This window comes from Triticum aestivum, chromosome 3D, assembly GCF_018294505.1.
Source record: "Triticum aestivum cultivar Chinese Spring chromosome 3D, IWGSC CS RefSeq v2.1, whole genome shotgun sequence".
Classification (NCBI taxonomy): domain Eukaryota; kingdom Viridiplantae; phylum Streptophyta; class Magnoliopsida; order Poales; family Poaceae; genus Triticum; species Triticum aestivum.
The window spans coordinates 474,951,871-474,973,892 of NC_057802.1; the positions used below are offsets into that span (position 1 = coordinate 474,951,871).

Below are 22,022 nucleotides of genomic sequence, written 5' to 3' on the forward strand. Positions count from 1 at the left end.
GTGGTGACGATGATGATGTTCTACCGACGCAGGGCTTCGCCTAAGCACCACTACGATATAATCGAGGTGGATTATGGTGGAGGGGGCACCGCACACGGCTAAGAGATCAAGAGATCAATTGTTGTATCTTTGGGGTGCCCCCCTCCTCCGTATATAAAGGGGGGAGGAGGAGAGGGCCGGCCAAGGGGGTGGCGCGCCCTAGGAGGGGGAAACCTACTCCAAGTAGGTTTGCCCCTCCCTTTCCTAGTCCAAGAAGGAGGGGGGAGGAAGGAGTGGGAGAAGGAAAGGCAAGGGGGGCGCCCCCCCCTTCCTTGTCCTATTCTAACTCAAGGGGAGGGGGCGCGCCTCTTGCCCTGGCCGGCCCCTCTCTCTCTCCACTAGGGCCCAACAAGGCCCATTAGTTCCGGGGGGGGGGGGTTCGGTAACCCCCGGTACTCCGATAAATGTCCGAAACCTTCCGGAACCTTTCCAGTGTCCAAACATATTCGTCCAATATATCGATCTTTACGTCTCGACCATTTCGAGACTCCTCGTCATGTCCGTGATCACATCCGGGACTCTGAACAACCTTCGGTACATCAAAACACATAAACTCATAATATAACCGTCATCGAACTTTAAGCGTGCGGACCCTATGGGTTCGAGAACTATGTAGACATGACCGAGACACGTCTCCGGTCAATAACCAATAGCGGAACCTGGATGCTCATATTGGCTCCCACATATTCTACGAAGATCTTTATCGGTCAAACCGCATAACAACATACATTCTTCCCTTTGTCATCGGTATGTTACTTACCCGAGATTCGATCGTCGGTATCTCAATACCTAGTTCAATCTCGTTACCGGCAAGTCTCTTTACTCGTTCCGTAATACATCATCCTGCAACTAACTCATTAGCTGCAATGCTTGCAAGGCTTATAGTGATGTGCATTACCGAGTGGGCCCAGAGATACCTCTCCGACAATCGGAGTGACAAATCCTAATCTCGAAATACGCCAACCCAACAAGTACCTTTGGAAGCACCTGTAGAGCACCTTTATAATCACCCAGTTACGTTGTGACTTTTGGTAGCACACAAAGTGTTCCTCCGGTAAATGGGAGTTGCATAATCTCATAGTCATAGGAACATGTATAAGTCATGAAGAAAGCAGTAGCAACATACTAAACGATCGAGTGCTAAGCTAACGGAATGGGTCAAGTCAATCACATCATTCTCCTAATGATGTGATCCTGTTAATCAAATAACAACTCTTTGTCCATGGTTAGTAAACATAACCATCTTTGATTAACGAGCTAGTCAAGTAGAGGCATACTAGTGACACTCTGTTTGTCTATGTATTCACACATGTATAATGTTTCCGGTTAATACAATTCTAGCATGAATAATAAACATTTTTCATGATATAAGGAAATAAATAATAACTTTATTATTGCCTCTAGGGCATATTTCCTTCAGTCTCCCACTTGCACTAGAGTCAATAATCTAGATTACACAGTAATGATTCTAACACCCATGGAGTCTTGGTGTTGATCATGTTTTGCTCGTGGAAGAGGCTTAGTCAACGGGTCTGCAACATTCAGATCCATATGTATCTTGCAAATCTCTATGTCTCCCACTTGGACTTGGCCCCGGATGGAATTGAAGCGTCTCTTGGTGTGCTTGGTTCTCTTGTGAAATCTGGATTCCTTTGCCAAGGCAATTGCACCAGTATTGTCACAAAAGATTTTCATTGGACCCGATGCACTAGGTATGACACCTAGATCGGATATGAACTCCTTCATCGAGACTCTTTCATTTGCTGCTTCCGAAGCAGCTATGTACTCCGCTTCACACGTAGATCCCGCCACAACGCTTTGTTTAGAACTGCACCAACTGACAGCTCCACCGTTCAATGTAAACACGTATCCGGTTTGCGATTTAGAATCATCCGGATCAGTGTCAAAGCTTGCATCGACGTAACCTTTTACGACTAGCTCTTTGTCACCTCCATAAACGAGAAACATATCCTTAGTCCTTTTCAGGTATTTCAGGATGTTCTTGACCGCTGTCCAGTGATCCACTCCTGCATTACTTTGGTACTTCCCTGCTAAACTTATAGCAAGGCACACATCAGGTCTGGTACACAGCATTGCATACATGATAGAACCTATGGCTGAAGCATAGGGAACATCTTTCATTTTCTCTCTATCTACTGCAGTGGTCGAGCATTGAGTCTGACTCAACTTCACACCTTGTAACACAAGCAAGAACCCTTTCTTTGCTTGATCCATTTTGAACTTCTTCAAAACTTTGTCAAGGTATGTGCTTTGTGAAAGTCCAATTAAGCGTCTTGATCTATCTCTATAGATCTTGATGCCCAATATATAAGCAGCTTCACCGAGGTCCTTCATAGAAAAACTCTTATTCAAGTATCCCTTTATGCTATCCAGAAATTCTATATCATTTCCAATCAGCAATATGTCATCCACATATAATATCAGAAATGCTACAGAGCACCCACTCACTTTCTTGTAAATACAGGCTTCTCCAAAAGTCTGTATAAAACCATATGCTTTGATCACACTATCAAAGCGTTTATTCCAACTCCGAGAGGCTTGCACCAGTCCATAAATGGATCGCTAGAGCTTGCACATTTTGTTAGCTCCCTTGGGATCGACAAAACCTTCCGGTTGCATCATATAAGACCCTTCTTCCAGAAATCCATTCAGGAATGCAGTTTTGACATCCATTTGCCAAATTTCATAATCATAAAATGTGGCAATTGCTAACATGATTCGGACAGACTTAAGCATCGCTACGGGTGAGAAAGTCTCATTGTAGTCAACCCCTTGAACTTGTCGAAAACCTTTTGCAACAAGTCGTGCTTTGTAGACAGTAAAATTACCGTCAGCGTCAGTCTTCTTCTTGAGGATCCATTTACTCTCAATGGCCTGCCGATCATCGGGCAAGTCAACCAAAGTCCATACTTTGTTCTCATACATGGATCCCATCTTAGATTTCATGGCCTCAAGCCATTTTGCAGAATCTGGGCTCACCATCGCTTATTCATAGTTCGTAGGTTCGTCATGGTCTAGTAACACAACTTCCAGAACAGGATTACCGTACCATTCTGGTGCGGATCTTACTCTGTTTGACCTACGAGGTTCAGTAGCAACTTGATCTGAAATTTCATGATCATTATCATTAACTTCCTCACTAATTGGTGTAGGTGTCACAGGAACCGGTTTCTGTGATGAACTACTTTCCAATAACGGAGCAGGTACAGTTACCTCATTAAGTTCTACTTTCCTCCCACTCACTTCTTTCGAGAGAAACTCCTTCTCCAGAAAGATTCCAAATTTAGCAACAAAAGTCTTGCCTTCGGATCTGTGATAGAAGGTGTACCCAACAGTCTCTTTTGGGTATCCTATAAAGACACATTTCTCCGATTTGGGTTCGAGCTTATCAGGTTGAAGCTTTTTCACATAAGCATCGCAGCCCCAAACTTTAAGAAACGACAACTTTGGTTTCTTGCCAAACCATAGTTCGTAAGGCGTCGTCTCAACGGATTTAGATGGTGCCCTGTCTAACGTGAGTGCAGCTGTCTCTAGAGCATAACCCCAAAGCGATAGCGGTAAATCAGTAAGAGACATCATAGATCGCACCATATCTAGTAAAGTACGATTACCACGTTCGGACACACCATTACGCTGTGGTGTTCCGGGTGGCGTAAGTTGCGAAACTATTCCGCATTGTTTCAAATGAAGACCAAACTCATAACTCAAATATTCTCCTCCACGATCAGATCGTAGAAACTTTATTTTCTTGTTACGATGATTTTCAACTTCACTCCGAAATTCTTTGAACTTTTCAAATGTTTCAGATTTATGTTTCATTAAGTAGATATACCCATATCTGCTTAAATCATCTGTGAAGGTGAGAAAATAACGATACCTGCCACGAGCCTCAATATTCATCAGACCACATACATCTGTATGTATGATTTCCAATAAATCTGTTTCTCGCTCCATAGTTCCGGAGAACGGTGTTTTAGTCATCTTGCCCATGAGGCGTGGTTCGCAAGTACCAAGTGATTCATAATCAAGTGGTTCCAAAAGTCCATCAGTATGGAGTTTATTCATGCGCTTTAAACCAATATGACATAAACGGCAGTGCCACAAATAAGTTGCACTATCATTACCAACTCTGCATCTTTTGGTTTCAATATTATGAATATGTGTATCACTACTATCGAGATTCAACAAAAAGAGACCACTCTTCAAGGGTGCATGACCATAAAAGATATTACTCATATAAATAGAACAACCATTATTCTCTGATTTAAATGAATAACCGTCTCGCATCAAACAAGATCCAGATATAATGTTCATGCTCAACGCTGGCACCAAATAACAATTATTTAGGTCTAAAACTAATCCTGAAGGTAGATGTAGAGGTAGCATGCCGACTGCGATCACATCGACCTTGGAACCATTTCCCACGCGCATCGTCACCTCATCCTTAGCCAATCTTCGCTTAATCCGTAGTCCCTGTTTCGAGTTGCAAATATTAGCAACAGAACCAGTATCAAATACCCAGGTGCTACTGCGAGCATTAGTAAGGCACACATCAATAACATGTATATCACATATACCTTTGTTCACCTTGCCATCCTTCTTATCCGCCAAATACTTGGGGCAGTTCCGCTTCCAGTGACCAGTCTGCTTGCAGTAGAAGCACTCAGTCTCAAGCTTAGGTCCAGACTTGGGTTTCTTCTCCTGAGCAGCAACTTGTTTGCTGTTCTTCTTGAAGTTTCCCTTCTTCTTCCCTTTGCCCTTTTTCTTGAAACTGGTGGTCTTATTGACCATCAACACTTGATGCTCCTTCTTGATTTCTACCTCCACAGCTTTCAGCATTGCGAAGAGCTCGGGAATCGTCTTATCCATCCCTTGCATGTTATAGTTCATCACGAAGCTCTTGTAGCTTGGTGGCGGTGATTGAAGAATTTTGTCAATGACGCTATCATCCGGAAGATTAACTCCCAGTTGAATCAAGTGATTGTTATACCCAGACATTCTGAGTATATGCTCACTGACAGAACTATTCTCCTCCATCTTGCAGCTGTAGAACTTATTGGAGACTTCATATCTCTCAATCCGGGCATTTGCTTGAAATATTAACTTCAACTCTTGGAACATCTCATATGCTCCATGACGTTCAAAACGTCGTCGAAGTCCCGGTTCTAAGCCGTAAAGCATGGCACACTGAACTATCGAGTAGTCATCAGCTTTGCTGTGCCAGACATTCATAATGCTACCGTCAATCAAAGCAAGATAAGATGCATAAAAGATAAACATCACATGAAATCAATATAAGTGATATGATATGGCCATCATCATCTTGTGCATGTGATCTCCATCTCCGAAGCACCGTCATGATCACCATCGTCACCGGCGCAACACCTTGATCTCCATCATAGCATGGTTGTTGTCTCGCCAACTTATGCTTGTACGACTATCGCTACCGCTTAGTGATAAAGTAAAGCATTACAGGGCGATTGCATTGCATACAATAAAGCGACAACCATATGGCTCCTGCCAGTTGCCGATAACTCGGTTACAAGACATGATCATCTCATACAATAAAATATAGCATCATGCCTACATCACAACATGCCCTGCAAAAACAAGTGAGACGTCCTCTACTTTGTTGTTGCAAGTTTTACGTGGCTGCTACGGGCTGAGCAAGAATCGTTCTTACCTACGCATCAAAACCACAACGATAGTTCATCAAGTTAGTGCTGTTTTAACCTTCTGAAGGACCGGGCGTAGCCACACTCGGTTCAACTAAAGTTAGAGAAACTGGCACCCGCCAGCCACCTGTGTGCAAAGCACGTCGGTAGAACCAGTCTCGCGTAAGCGTACGCGTAATGTCGGTCTGGGCCGCTTCATCCAACAATACCGCCGAACCAAAGTGTGACATGCTGGTAAGCAGTATGACTTGTATCGCCCACAACTCACTTGTGTTCTACACGTGCAAATAACATCAACGCATAAAACCTGGCTCTGATGCCACTGTTGGGGAACGTAGTAATTTCAAAAAAAATCCTACGCACACGCAAGATCATGGTGATGCATAGCAACGAGAGGGGAGAGTGTGTCCACATACCCTCGTAGATCGAAAGCGGAAGCGTTAGCACAACGCGGTTGATGTAGTCGTACGTCTTCACGATCCGACCGATCAAGTACCGAACGCACGGCACCTCCGATCCAGCCGTTCAACTCGATGACGTCCCTCGAACTCCGATCCAGCCGAGCTTTGAGGGAGAGTTCCGTCAGCACGACGGCGTGGTGACGATGATGATGATATTCTACCGACGCAGGGCTTCGCCTAAGCACCGCTATGATATAATCGAGGTGGATTATGGTGGAGGGGGGCACCGCACACGGCTAAGAGATCAAGAGATCAATTGTTGTGTCTTTCGGGTGCCCCCCTCCTCCGTATATAAAGGGGGGAGGAGGAGAGGGCTGGCCAAGGGGGTGGCGCGCCCTAGGAGGGGGAAACCTACTCCAAGTAGGTTTGCCCCTCCCTTTCCTAGTCCAAGAAGGAGGGGGAAGGAAGGAGTGGGAGAGGGGAAAGGCAAGGGGGGCGCCCCCCCCCCCTTCCTTGTCCTATTCGGACTCAAGGGGAGGGGGCGCGCCTCTTGCCCTGGCCGGCCCCTCTCTCTCTCCACTAGGGCCCAACAAGGCCCATTAGTTCCGGGGGGGGGGGGGGGTTCGGTAACCCCCGGTACTCCGATAAATGTCCGAAACCTTTCGGAACCTTTCCAGTGTCCAAACATATTCGTCCAATATATCGATCTTTACGTCTCGACCATTTCGAGACTCCTCGTCATGTCCGTGATCACATCCGGGACTCTGAACAACCTTCGGTACATCAAAACACATAAACTCATAATATAACCGTCATCGAACTTTAAGCGTGCGGACCCTACGGGTTCGAGAACTACGTAGACATGACCGAGACACGTCTCCGGTCAATAACCAATAGCGGAACCTGGATGCTCATATTGGCTCCCACATATTCTACGAAGATCTTTATCGGTCAAACCGCATAACAACATACGTTGTTCCCTTTGTCATCGGTATGTTACTTACCCCAGATTCGATCGTCGGTATCTCAATACCTAGTTCAATCTCGTTACCGGCAAGTCTCTTTACTCGTTCCGTAATACATCATCCCACAACTAACTCATTAGCTGCAATGCTTGCAAGGCTTATAGTGATGTGCATTACCGAGTGGGCCCAGAGATACCTCTCTGACAATCGGAGTGACACATCCTAATCTCGAAATACGCCAACCCAACAAGTATCTTTGGAAGCACCTGTAGAGCACCTTTATAATCACCCAGTTACGTTGTGACGTTTGGTAGCACACAAAGTGTTCCTCCGGTAAACAGGAGTTGCATAATCTCATAGTCATAGGAACATGTATAAGTCATGAAGAAAGCAGTAGCAACATACTAAACGATCGAGTGCTAAGCTAACGGAATGGGTCAAGTCAATCACATCATTCTCCTAATGATGTGATCCCATTAATCAAATAACAACTCTTTGTCCATGGTTAGGAAACATAACCATCTTTGATTAACGAGCTAGTCAAGTAGAGGCATACTAGTGACACTCTGTTTGTCTATGTATTCACACATGTATCATGTTTCCGGTTAATAAAATTCTAGCATGAATAATAAACATTTATCATGATATAAGGAAATAAATTATAACTTTATTATTGCCTCTAGGGCATATTTCCTTCAGATAGAGCATAGCCAGACTATATGATTTTGTAGGGATAACTTTCTTTAGCCATGTTATTTTGAGAAGACATAATTGCTTAGTTAGTATGCTTGAAGTATTATTACTTTTATGTCAATATTAAACTTTTATCTTGAATCTTTCGGATCTGAATATTCATACCACAATTAAGAGGGTTACATTAAAAATTATGCCAAGTAGCACTCCACATCAAAAATTCTGTTTTTATCATTTACCTACTCGAGGACGAGCAGGAATTAAGCTTGGGGATGCTTGATACGTCTCCAACGTAACTATAATTTTTGATTGTTCCATGCTATATTATATTCTGTTTTGGATGTTTATTGGGCTTTATTATACACTTTTATATTATTTTTGGGACTAACCTATTAACCGGAGGCCCAGCCCAAATTGTTGTTTTTCGCCCATTTGAGTGTTTCGCAGAAAAAGAATATCAAACGGAGTCCAAACGGAATGAAACCTTAGGGAACGTGATTTTCGGAACAAACGTGATCCAGAGGACTTGGAGTCTACGTAAAGCAATCAACGAGGAAGACACGAGGCAGGGGCGCGCCTACCCCCCTGGGCGCGCCCTCCACCCTTGTGGGGTTCACGTTGCTCCACCGACGTACTTCTTCCTCCTATATATACCCATGTACCCGGAAAACATCAGAACAAGAGCCGAAACCCTATTTCCACCGCCGCAACCTTCTGTACCGGTGAGATCCCATCTTGGGGCCTTTTTCGATGCTCCGCCGGAGGGGGCATTGATCACGAAGGGCTTCTACATCAACACCATAGCCTCTCCGATGATGTGTGAGTAGTTTACCTCAGACCTTCGGGTCCATAGTTATTAACTAGATGGCTTCTTCTCTCTTTTTGGGTCTCAATACAAAGTTCTCCCCCTCTCTTGTGGAGATCTATTCGATGTAATCTTCTTTTGCGGTGTGTTTGTCGAGATCCAATGAATTGTGGGTTTATGATCAAGATTATCTATGAACAATATTTGAATCTCCTTTGAATTATTTTATGTATGATTGGTTATCTTTGCAAGTCTCTTCGAATTATCAGTTTGGTTTGGCCTACTAGATTGATCTTTCTTGCAATAGGAGAAGTGCTTAGCTTTGGGTTCAATCTTGCGGTCTCCTTTCCCAGTGACATCAGGGGCAGCAAGGCACGTATTGTATTGTTGCCATCGAGGATAAAAAGATGGGGTTTATATCATATTGCTTGAGTTTATCCCTCTACATCATGTCATCTTGCCTAATGTGTTACTCTGTTCTTATGAACTTAATACTCTAGATGCATGCTGGATAGCGGTCGATGTGTGGAGTAATAGTAGTAGATGCAGGCAGGAGTCGGTCTACTTGTCGCGGACGTGATGCCTATATACATGATCATACCTAGATATTCTCATAACTATGCTCAATTCTATCAATTGCTCGATAGTAATTTGTTTACCCATCTCAATACTTATGCTATTTTGAGAGAAGCCACTAGTGAAACCTATGGCCCCCGGGTCTATTTTCCATCATATTAATCTTCCAACACTTTGCTATTTTTATTTCCGTTTATTTTATTTTGCATCTTTATCATAAAAATACCAGAAATATTATCCTATTATCTCTATCAGATCTCACTCTCGTAAGTGACCATGAAGGGATTGACAACCCCTTTATCGCGTTGGTTGCGAGGTTCTTGTTTGTTTGTGTAGGTGCGTGGGACTCGCGCGTGGACTCCTACTGGATTGATACCTTGGTTCTCAAAACTAAGGGAAATACTTACGCTACTTTGCTGCATCACCCTTTCCTCTTCAAGGGAAAACCAATGCAGTGCTCAAGAGGTAGCATGAGTCTCGTGGGGGGTCCGGATATGAAGTCAGGCGTGGCCGCCCAGTTGGCGTCACAGGGTTCGGTGATGTAGAACCACTCCTGCTGCCATACCTTGACTGTCTCTACGAATGCCCCTTTGGGCCAGACGACGTTGGGGAGCTTGGTTACGATAGCCCCGCCACAGTCCGCATGCTGTGCGTCGACCACCTTCGGCTTCAGATTGAAGCCTTTGAGCCACAGGCCAAAGTGTGGGGGGAGGGGGATGCGGAGAAGAGCCTCACACACGACTATGAAAGCCAATATGTGGAGGAAGGAGTTTGGGGATAGATCGTGGAAATCTAGCCCATAGTAAAACATAAGACCCCGGACGAAGGGGTGGAGGGGAAATCCTAGCCCCCGAAGGAAGTGGGGGATGAACACAGCCCTTTCACTAGGCCCTGGAGTAGGAATGACCTGATGTTTGTCTGGAATCCTATGCGCGATGTCCACTGACAGATAGCCCGCGCTCCGGAGATCCTTGACGTCCTTTTTGGTGATGGAGGAGGCCTCCCACTTGCCCTTGGAGCCGGACCCGGCCATTGCTGGGGAGGTGGCAGCGGTGGAGGAGATTGGAGTTGTGGGCGCTTGAGCTTGGAGATTGGGAGACAGAAGCTAGAGGAAGGCGTGAAGAAAAAGGAGGGGCCTTTACCCTTTTATGGACGGTGAAAATGCCAAGCGTCCCCCTCTTAAGCCGTAAAACTCGCATGCTCCCAACGAAATCGTGCGTAAGGTGCGGTTGGATTACCCAAACCATATTGATGAGAATCCCGTAATGGGTGGGCAGGATCTCTGTTTTGACAAGACGTGCCAATGGAGGCTAAGCCTCGAAACACGAAGCGAGGAGCGTGAAAACGGTTCGAAGTGTTGAAACGTCAGGTGTATGCTTCGTCAGAAGAGTTGTGAGTAAAGGCACTGTTTCTGTTTGGACGCCTTGCCTTCGTGGCTAAGGGTTGTATTAATTATGCAGAGCTGGACAGAGTTCCTTTATGCAGGGAGCCAACTTAAAGTATTCGGGAGGAGGAACCGTCCTTGCAATGTCGAAGACAATCCGCGTGACGAACACATCGTCATCGAAGACTGGTTCAGGGGCTACTGAGGGAGTCCTGGATTAGGGGGTCCTCGGGTGTCCGGTCTATTCGATATGGGCCGTGAAGACAAAGCAGAAGATTATCCCCCGTGTCCGGGTAGGACCCCTATGTGTGTAGGATGGCAAGTTTGGTGTCCGGGTGTAATATTTCCTTCCTCTGCAAGCCGACTCTGTACTACCCTAGGCTTAGCCGGTGTGTATATAAACTAGAGGGTTTAGTCTGTAGAGGCTATCAGAATAATCATAGGCTAGACGACTAGGGTTTAGCCATTACGATCTCGAGGTAGATCAACTCTTGTAACCCCTATACTCTTTGAATACACTCAAGCAGGATGTAGGGTTTTTACCTCCTTTAAGAGGGCCCGAACCTGGGTAAACATCGTGTCCCTGTCCATTGTTACCATCGATCCTCAGACGCACAGCTTGGGACTCCCTACCCGAGATCTGCCGGTTTTGACACCGACACCCTCCTTATAGGTACCATCGCCACCACCGATTTTCTACTGTATTGATGATCCGATTCGCATGTCCTCGATGACACCCGGGAAAACAAGCTCGCGCTTGAGGCTCACTTACCTAGAGTTGAAGGCTTGGGGCAAGCCTCATCGCAAGGGCGCGGGGGAGGGGGCATCCCTGACACGTAGGGCCCACCTTGCGACGACCATCCCAGGTCGCCACTCCTAGCCCAAGGTAGGTATGGAGGCTCAATCCTAAGGTCGCGGGCCTGAGTGGTTGTAAGCAAGGCCCAACCCACCTTAGTCGGCTACTTAACCCTTACCGCATGAAGAGGAACACATCCAGTTGCATGGGACAGAATATGTGACGCCAGGAAATGCATGGTTCCAACTTGCACATCACAAAGCCAAGATGAATATCAACGGAGGCTTGTCTCGGAGTGGTTCTCAAGGTGTGGTGGCGGTGATCTATAGAAATAAGAACGACCAATACATGGGTGCCTCCGCCATTGTCTTTGAAGGACTCGTTGATCCGGCAACACTCGAAGCTCAAGCATGCAATGAGGCATTAGCACTTGAGACTAATTTACACCTTGATTCCCTTTGTGTGGCTTTAGATTGTCTTGAAGTTGTAGTAACTATAGACTCTGATGCCTCTATCGTTATGTTACTATCTAAATCAAGTACCAGCGGAGCTCCGTTTGAGATCTCAAGTTTGTCCATGAGAAGCGACACAATGAAGAGGCTCATGTCATTGTCAAAGCGGCCTCTTCTCTTTCCTCCGGGCACCATGTGTGGCTGCTGTTTTGTCCTAATTTTTTTACATCAGTTTGCCCGATATTATTTGTATTCATATGAACATTAAATTTTAATAAAGGATGCAGTTGCTAAAAAAAAAGGAACGCATCCACTGGATCATGGCAACGGCACGAGCACGATCGGCTACCTACTCCGTCTTCAGAGTTCCTCCTTTCCTATCTGAACTTGTAAACCATTGCAACGCTGCGTGCGAGAGAAAGTGAATCTGTGATCCGCCCGTACCTCAGGTGTGTGCAGTCCCTCGCTCGGGAGGCAGCGCGCGCAGGTCCCGCGCCATCCACGGCTAGATCGACCTCCGCGGCATGGCCCATGATCGTGGTGTTGTGTGAATCTGCTGCATGCTGCTACTGTACGTTTAGTTGCTGTCGTAGGCACGGACCATTGATGTCGTGCGCCCGTTTATGACCGTCGCCGCCAACCTGCAGAGCCATTGTCAGGGTTCGCCTGAGGCCTGGGCATTGCTTGAGTTGATGTCTTGCCTCAGATCTGGAGCTCTGGTGGTGCGATGAGATCTTTGCCCGCAACGTGTTTGATAAAATGCGCCTGCGGTTTGTGCTAGAAGAATGCGCATGGCATGATGGCATGCCATTGCGCCAAGCTCTCTTGCCACTTTGGCAGAGATGTTTGGTGCACGTGATGGGGTCAACAGGAGGACGGAACACCGCTTGCTCTTATAGAGCTGGAGTAGTATGCAGAATCTATATGATCTCATGGACCTGAGTACCTGATCATTTGTCTCAAATGGGTAAATAATGTTTATGGTGCACTTACGAATGGAAGGCGGCGTGAGTCAAGGAGCTGGTGGATGTGATCTACCATATGCCGATGGATATTTTGAAGGGAAGATGGGTAAGTCTGTAGAGTCTGCGCGTCCATTGCTATATTCATGTAAATGTGTATTATCAACATTTGAAGAATTCATTTTCAGGGTTTTGTGCTGTCAGACGGCGAGGATTGCAAAGTTGAAGACATGCTCTGGTTGTTGGTGCTGCATTTTGCATGACCAGTTAAGTCAGGAATGACCATTCCAAATTTATTAGATGCTCGTGTGAATCAATTCTCTACTTACTCGCTCTTCGGCAGTTCTTGCAGAGCAGTCTACACACACCGATGAGCAATCGACTGATTGAGCATAATTTGAAAGGTTTTGTTTGTTGGAAGACCTTGCATTCTTTGTGGGCACGTGGGGTGCTGCACTTTGTGACTGTACTAGAGATTTCAAGCGTGACTTTTGCATCTGAACTGGACTATTTCATTGCCCATTTGTGATCCATCTCCAACTAGACATGTCTGTCCACCAAGGTAACGAACATGATTTCTCTTATAATTTTGCTTGTTTCAGGAATGCCTACTGATATTACTGTATAACTAGTAATTTCCACGTGCAAAGGCATGTTAAATATGTATGACTAAGTAGAAATGTTTGTTTAAAACTCACCTACAATCTGCAAGCCCTGTTAATCACAATCACCAGGGGTGTGGATATGCTTAAATAAAGGGGATACTTTTTAGATGTTTTCAGTTTCCAATATCAACATGTGTGTTGCCTTTCTAACCAGAATCGCACCATATTTTTTCCTTCAAAATGCAGAGCGTGATATATTTCCTTGTCCTGTTCACGTACCATTATTATTGGTTTTGCCAGATGTAAGTAAAGGAGAATGTACAGCGGATATCTTTCAAAGCGTTAATTTTGTACGTATGTAGAGTTTTCAAATGATGGATTATTGTTTCACACTGACTCAACTGAAGGCTTACTGATAAATGCTTGAAGCTCTAAGTATAATCCTTTATGCTCTATTGGATATGAAATTCAGACACGCTGAGAGTGATCAAAATCTAGCATAAACAGAAGATAAAGCAAACTGTTTCCATTATATTTCTATTGATTGAACAGTGAAAAAGCTAAATGAGAAACTTCTTGCATAAAGTTATAGTGTTAACAATACTGCAACTCCCACAGCATTCATTCTGAGCTTTTGATACTACTCTGTCATTTTGAGGGAGACTGCTTATCTACAATCATGCGTAGACAGCTTTGGATCGAGAGCGTTAAGTTCAAACCAGATAGAAAACTAGAATGCTCACAAGATAAATTACCACGAGGTGCTGCAAGGTCTCACCCAACAACTTCTTGCAAAGTTGCAGTTACAAAGACCAGGCTTTGTTTGGAGGGAGCATAGATGGGTTGCGAATGCAAGTGAATACCATTGCCAACAGTAATGCAGCGAACTTTGGGATCCTAGCATGACGGTAGCATCAGGTAATTCAGTAAAGTGCGCTATTATCAGCAAATTGCCAGGGAGAATCACATGGAACGATGCACAAATCTGTGAACTATTGTTCCTGCAACAACGATGTGATATGCAGAGTATATCGATGCCACTATTGATTCAACAGAACCACATAGCTCTGCCTTATATTTGACCACAGTTGAGCCCATCTACGCATAGTTGCAGACAAAGAGTGAATGGAAATTCTGGATTATCACTTCAGATATTTTCATCTGCTGAAAAAGGCTTTACTAGGAGAGTTCAGTCAACCTGCTATTCAGAAACGCGAGCTATCAGTGCGATCTTTTTGCTCTTATCTATTCCAATGGGACAAAAGAAGTCATGGAACTATGCAAACTTTAGAAAAAGATGGAGCTGCCAATTGTATGAAAACGGCCCTTTTTTTTCCATTTCACTAGCCACTGTACTCTCTGTAGGCCTCAGAGATAGTTCGCTTACTTGAACATTCTTCTCATAGCAAGCAAATTTGCCAAAAAGAAAGCTAAACGCCGATGATAAATACAAAACGGCATTTGCTCTTTTGGATTTAGGTTACCAAATATCAGGTACACTATGGACAATGCATGTTTCTTCCTAAAAATTTGTACATGTCAGTGTCATAGTAGAGATCGGTGTGTGGTCCAATCTTGCTTTAAGTTAGATCCTTGTAATTGATGTAACGTTGGACCTTTGGCATTTCTGCTAGCTGAAAGGGCAACCAGGTGTAGTGAACAAAGTTAAATCTATGATGGGAGTGATAAGTGGTCCCTTCTCTATAATGCAACCAATTTCATAATCTGGGAGTTTGATTTCTTTCTTTTTTTTACTAAAGTGCTACGACACTCTTTTCCTAAATATGCTCGGAATACACTATATCCCGGCCTCAGTTTGTGTTATAAGACACAAACTGTTATTAGTGCTTGTGCCTTGGTTTTTTACTTTTTCTATTGGTTTGTAATCGTTCTCCCTTTTCTAATGCTCCTCGAGCATGTTTGACTGATTCTGTTTCATATCTCTTAGTAATTTCTGAAGGTCTGGTTTTCCGAAAATAAATGCCCGTTAATTATTGGAGCATATACTCTGACATCTGGCTGTGGGAATGACTGATTACTCTTTTGACATGACAAATTTTGGGCATCTTTATCTATCGCATTGTTCCCGCCAGTTGATCAGATGCATCGGGCCATTGGTACACGGAGATGCTGAATATGACGACAGATTGTTCATTGTTCATGAACAGAACATGTTCAGAAACGGCGATAATTGAGTAGAATAATTTTGTTATGACGTTGTGCATACGTACTAGCTGGTGGCTGCTATGGTTTGTTCTTGAGCAGTGCACTTCCATTATTCCATAGTTGTTTTAACTTTATGTTGAGACATATGAACAGCATTCTGATTGCCCTTTTCCTGAACAACTATTGTAGTAGGTTTCCTGACAGGCACCATCTACTTGCCCAGTTCAATGGTTCTGCTATCCTTTACACTTCACTTCAGAGTTGGATCGCAGGTACGCGCACTCTGTCCTTAACTGAAGAAAAATACAGCTATCTTTTACAGTGCGTGATACAAATCAAAGAATTTGCGCTACCTACCTCTAACTTTGGTAATTTATCGCATGAATAACATTGTTATTGGCCAAGTTGAATATAGTGAAATTACAATTGCCATGAAACATACTTTCTTGATGTTTTATTTATTCATTTCTTACCGACATATATCGTATAAAAGGCAATGTTAAAAGCTGATGGCAAGAGCTGTTGAGAATAACAGAAATGCAGACTCTGGCATGGACAGGCCACTAATAACACATAGCTTTCTCTTTCTGCATGACTATGATAGGTTTTGCCGGTATTGGTATTGCGGGATGCACATCCCCGTGGTCCTGGGCGGCAAAGGCTAACCGGAATCTGGAATCTCCACGCTCAACCTCTGAAACTCTTCAATTATATCACCCATTTGCAGCTGCAGAATCTGAATATTTGCGCAAAGGCGGAACGCGGACATGACACGCCCGAAAGCGCGGCGGCGTCCATGCCGTCGACCTCCACGGCCACCACCGCGCCCAGTGGAAATGGAGGACATAGAGACCGGAAAGCGACGCCGCCCGCGGTGCCGCCACTTTCACCCCACACGAGCAAAAGCCGATGGAGGAGCAGGACGCGAGACAAGCTGTGGTTAGTTACCACTGCCACTTCGCCGGGACGGGAGGAGCTCGGCAGGGAAACGGAAACAAATGGGAAAGCAGGGGGAAAGCGAGAGCATGGGAAGGCACCGAGCTAGGCCGGCAGGCACGCGGGGCGCCCACTTCACCGGCCCTGCGTGCGTGGTCGCGTTGGATTTGCATGAATCTTGCGCGTAGCCCCACCGCCTCGCAAAGTCGCAAGTTGCGCTGCGCCGGGGTGCTTTTGGCCCCTCGGCGCGTGGCTGGAGCCGGTGCCAGTGCGCGCGCCACCGGGAGGCCATGGGGCAGGCCATGATGGCGGCGGCAGAGCGGCAAGGGCCGGCCGGCCGCTAAACAAAGCCAGACGGTTAGCGGCAGAGGGGACACCAACCACCTCGTCCCCGTGGGATTCAGTTCATAGACGCTCTCTCTGATGCGGAGCTTTGCGACGCTGATGATGAGGTTTTGGCTAGTCTTACCAACTTAGTTTTCAGGTCCGCTTTTTCGGCTTTGTCGTGGCCGGACCAGGCGGCCCATTCGCCGGTCACCGGCGTATTATTATAGCGCGCTAATGCGATCTGGGGCACTGATGGAATTGGCAGGGCAGTGGGCGAGGGCGAATGATTCGCCGGGGAGGAAAGCGGAGTGGTCAGGTCGGGACGTCAGGTGCTCCGCGAAAAAGAGCGACGTGACACAAGTCACGGAGCTGAATCTTCCCCGCGCAAGAGCTGAGTCACCCACCACCACGAGACAACGGGCACCGCCCGATCCAGCCACCGGTGCCGACGACAGTTCACCGTGCATTTCGTCGGCGCCGGGAGGTGCTCCGTGCGGCAGTAAGCTGCTGGGAATCATTGCCCTGCTACGAAACGCGCCCGCTGCAACCGCCTCCAGAGTGCAACAGACAATCACTGTGTGCCACTGGAGCTCTGGGGACCGGCCGGCACCTGCAGCGCTGCACGTAGTACGTCCGGAGATGGTGAGGGCCAGGCGTGTGTGCGGGCAAGCTGGGTAATGAGTGGACGAATGAGTGTAGCGAGAGCAACTCCAAATGGTCGACCCATTCGACCCATTTCGTCCGCCTGCGTCCGTTTGGGTCGGTGTGGACAAAAGTGGCGGCCCAACGCACCGATCCAAATCCAAATCACGTCCGCGTCGCGTCCGTGCCGACGCATTTGCGGTCCAAATTTGCGTCCCAAATGCGTCGGCGCGGACGCGGAACGGACGTTTCGCGTGCCTTCTCGCTGTCCGCCACGTCCCCACATGACGGCCGTCCAACTACCCGCTACCCACGCGGTCAGCTTAATTTATGACCACGGGCCCACGTGTCAGCGACGGCGCTCGTCCTTTTTTAAGCCGACCGTGTGGCGGGGGCCGTCCTCATCCAAACTCGCCGTCCAGATCTGCCAAGCTTTGCTCCCCCGTCGCCGGCAAACCCTAGCCACCACAACCACGGCGAGATGGGCCTCTTCTCCGGCGCCAGCGGCAGCAAGGCCAAGGGCAATGCCCCCGCCACCCCTTTTCCCTCAGAGTTCCTCCCACCTCCGCCTCCGCCGGCGCCTCGCCGGCAGAGGCAGCGCGTGAACGTGCCAGTGCACCAGGCGAAGTGGCACTGGCAGCACCGCCAGCCTCTGCCGTATCCCGACGTGACCCTGCCGCACGACTGGCATCTGGATCCAGATAGGATCCCAGTGCCGGTGGCGCCGCGGACGGCTCGGGCTCACGCGGAGGAGGTGCGGCGCCGGCGGGCGCTGCTGACGTCGGAGCAGCGCCGCGAGGCCGCCTACGCAACCGACTCGCCCAACTGGGCGAGGTGGTTTGCCTTCGAGCACGAGGAGGCGAGGCGACGGGGCGTGCGCAAGGTCGACCGGAGCTCGCCGCCGCCAGCACTCGTCGTCCGCGAGGAGGACCAGGCGGCGGAGAACGCCTACCAGGCGGCCCTTGCGGCCGTCTACCGGGAGAGCGAGGAGGCCGAGCGGCGCAGGGCGAAGGCGGCGGAGGAAGAGGAGGCTCGGTACGAGGCGGCAATGGCGCAGACCCTTGCCCTCTCCGCGGCGGGCGACAGCGTGGTGCCGCCGGTGGCCCCGCCGTCCCCTATCAAGCCAGAGCCCGAGCCCGAGCCGTCCCCCATCGAGCGCTACTCCTGGACGGGAGTAGTGTGCGAGTGGGTACGCGCGCCGCCGGTCTGGATGGGAGCGACGCCGGCGCAGGAGGAGGCGTACCTCGAGCACTGGCGCCAGATCTGGGTGGCCGAGGAGCGCCGCGACGGCGAGTATCTCGAGATGCTCGAGCGCGACCTGGACGAGGAGCAGCGCGAGGCCGAGGAGGAGGCCGCACCCCCCCCCCCCCCCCCGCGCCAGCACTGCCTGCGCCCGACATGACGGCGCTCTAGAACACGGCGTTCGCCTGGGCCGGGCCGGCGCCGACGCTCATCGACCTCACGGACCCCGAGGACAACGACGCCGCCGCCTAGGGCAACGCGCCTCCTCGTAGTTTAGGCTATTTTTAATTTTTTTAATGCAAATGTGGACGCGTGGACTCTCGCCGGCCTTCGTGGCCGGCTTTAATGTTTAATTAATGTTGTTTTCGCTTTTTTAATATGCATGCGTTTATTTTTTTTCTACCGCCGTCAAAATGGGTCAGGCCAGCGTTGAGCGCACGCGCCGACCCAAACGCAAAAACGGACATCCGTGTCCGCCTGGCCGACCCAAACGGACAAAAAGCGGACCTTCCGTTTGGGTCGGCCCGTTAGAGTTTGCTCTGAGGCTCACTACTGCGGCCGTGCCCGTGCCCTCGACAGCGTGCGCCCACCGCCACCGATGGAGAATGGTGCGAGCGTACAGGGCCGGCCGGCGCCGAGGCTTTGCTAGTTTGCTTTTCTTTTCCTCTGGGGAGGAAGGAAGGGGACGAAAAGGGAGACGACAGCGAGAAGGACACGGGATTCGCTGCTGTTGGGGCATGTGATGCTTTTCTTTTGGCTTGCTCGCTCGCTGGCCGGGCTGGGTGGACCTCCAACTCATCCCCTCCCTACTACTCCTACAGTATATTGATGCTGCGTGCAGCGTGGCAGCCACTATCAGGCAAGGCGAGGCACTTCCCGTCGACCTGATTGACGAATCAAATTGATACTCTCCTTCTTTCTTTCTCCCGGCAAGCAACTGGCCAACTGGGAGTCAGCCAGAGGTGGCGCGGACGGAATCGCCAGGGCGGACGGAGCCCGGCACCTGCGCATGGGCGGGCAGGGCAGCCTGAGCAAGGAGCACGAGGCGGACTAGTTTGCCCGGGCCTGCGAAGACGAGAATTCAATATTTGTGGCGGAGACGACGGACGGGACGAGATCGGCATTAATGAGAAGCCCGGTCGCTCGCCAGGCTAGGCCGGCAGCACATGGCATGGAGGGTTTCAGGTGAGGTGAGCCGTGAGCGAGCGAGAGAGCAAAGCCAAATCGAAACCTCTCACGGGGAGGCAGGCGGCGCAAGTTTAACAATGGCGACGGATTCATTTGGAGTACAATAGACAGAGAAACGTTCGAACCAATTTTCAGGCCGGCGCTAGCTAGCTCCTGACCGGAGCACACCGGAGCACAAGCTTCATCGAAGGCTTATTACAGATTCTTTTTTCAGTACAGTGGAGGTTCTTGGGTGTGGCGGAATTATGTACACTGGACGGCACGCCGATGGGTTCTTGAGGTTTCTCCATGGACGCAGACCTGCACGTACGCTCAACACCGCCGTGTCGCTCTCAGATATTTTCGCTTGCGTTCCATCATCTGAGTGTCGGTCGAGAGAGACACAAGCACAGCGACTCTGCAACCAAACTGCTCTCGAGGCAAGCGCGCCCGCCTGCCTGCCTCGTCCCTGGTGTGGTAGCGCCCGTGGATGCGATGATGGTGAGAGGTGGCCGCCGCTGTTTTGTCCTCCGTGCGGGCTTCGCCGCGGCGAGAAAGCTCCGTCACAGCTGGCCGCATTGCATCTGCAGGAGGAGCGAGTCGTCGAGGTCGAGGCCCGCGCCGGACATGAACGAGCTCTGGTGCTCGAGCTTCACGTTGCCGTACGGGTGGCCGCCGCCGAGCGTCCCCGCTGGCAGCGTCGACGGCACGAAGGCATGCCGTTGCCCCCCGTAGGACGGCGAGGGCTTCGTGTCGACGGTGGTGACCACGGACGGCGGTGACCCTGAGGGGCTGTCGCGGTCGTCGTCGTCGGGCACGTTGACGGTGGTGATGTCGTGGATGCTGGAGCGGCGCTTGTTGTCCTTGCCGCCGGAGGTGAGCCGGATGAAGTACTTCTGCGCGTGGCTGGCCACCTGCGTCGGCGTGCGGCTCGTCACGTAGTTGCGGGAGATGTTCCTCCAGTCCCCTCGCCCGTACTTCTTCAGCCCCTTCAAGAAGAGCCTGCACGCAGCGCAAGAACGCGATCAGATTTCCGCAACCAACCATCCAAGCACAAGAAGAAGATCACCAAGACGGCGGCTTACCGGTGCTCCTCCTCCGTCCACGGGACGCCCTTCTTCCGCTCCTGGTCGGCGCGCCCGCGCTTGAGGCAGTAGCCGCGCCGGAACCCGCCGGCGCCGGCGGCGCCCCCGTCCCAGTCCAGAGTGAACCCGGACGAAGGGGACGAGCTGTCGTAGTGAGGGAACGGGACCAGCCCGGCCTCGATGAACCCGACGTCGTTCTCGAGGGCCCGGTAGTGGTTCACCACGTCGGCGACCGTCTTCCTGGGCAACATCAGCGCGACCATCTCCCACCGGTCCGGCGCGTCCAGGTCGATCGCCGCGAGCGCCTCCTCGAACACCTTGTTCTCCTCCAGCGTCCAGGCGCCGCCTCCGCGACGCTCCTGCTGCACGGCCCAACACGGCTGCCCGGCGAAGTAGGGCGCCGGCGGCGGCAGCACGTCCATCCACGCCTCCGCCATCATGTCGGCTCTAGTTGCTGCTACCTGAGTTGGCTTAAGGACGGCCTGGCGAGCAATGGAGGAAGGCAGGAAAGTGGCGAAGGGGGGAGGTGGAAGGAGGCGTGCCTATATAGGGGAGGACCGGGGGAGTATCAAATTCCGGGCGGCTACAAAAAGCGGCCGGAGTTTATTCCGCCTCCACCGTTGGAGGCCTTGAGAAGATGAGCAAAAAGAAAGTGGATGCTTGTGATTGGGCCTTGGTGGAGTTTGTGGCCTCTCAACCAAGCACAAGAGGTAAAGAGGAGGGTGCTAACTAATGGTAACAAGATTCAGTTTTGGTGAATATATATGTCTTGCTTTTTCAGACATGTATGAATTATTTTAACCAAAGGAATTGATTTTTTGACCAATCACTAGGGGAGAGAATCCCTACGCGAATGCATTACTCAAAAACGACTACAAGGCGAGCTTTGCAATTGTGCGCTAGAGCGTGAGGAGAGGTATTGACGCCATGACATGAAGGCATCCTTTTAGAGACATTTTCGTATCTGAAAGTTCAAAGAGTGAAGTCACTAGCTAAATTTCTAACATTGGTCCTTGCGGAGTGGAGTTCGTTGCAAAAGACAAGAATGTTTCTGGAATCCCAAATTTTCCATAGCAAGGAGAG

At 49.2% G+C, this 22,022-nt stretch overlaps 1 protein-coding gene and 1 long non-coding RNA gene across 2 annotated transcripts; one reads left to right on the forward strand and one right to left on the reverse strand.

The window, feature by feature from the left end:
* The first annotated feature begins 12,168 nt into the window (after positions 1–12,168).
* Positions 12,169–14,947, forward strand: LOC123074985 (uncharacterized). The gene is made up of 3 exons (XR_006436077.1): positions 12,169–12,878; positions 12,958–13,035; positions 13,113–14,947. It is a non-coding gene; the product is annotated as an uncharacterized lncRNA (long non-coding RNA).
* A 5,034-nt stretch (positions 14,948–19,981) lies between these two features.
* On the reverse strand, positions 19,982–21,622 carry LOC123079786 (transcription factor DIVARICATA). Its single transcript, XM_044502598.1, has 2 exons — positions 20,940–21,622; positions 19,982–20,856 (listed from the first exon to the last, which is right to left on the reverse strand). The coding sequence occupies exons 1-2, from the start codon at positions 21,377–21,379 to the stop codon at positions 20,418–20,420; spliced, it is 879 nt and encodes a 292-aa protein (XP_044358533.1). The 5' UTR covers positions 21,380–21,622; the 3' UTR covers positions 19,982–20,417.
* Positions 21,623–22,022: the final 400 nt, after the last annotated feature.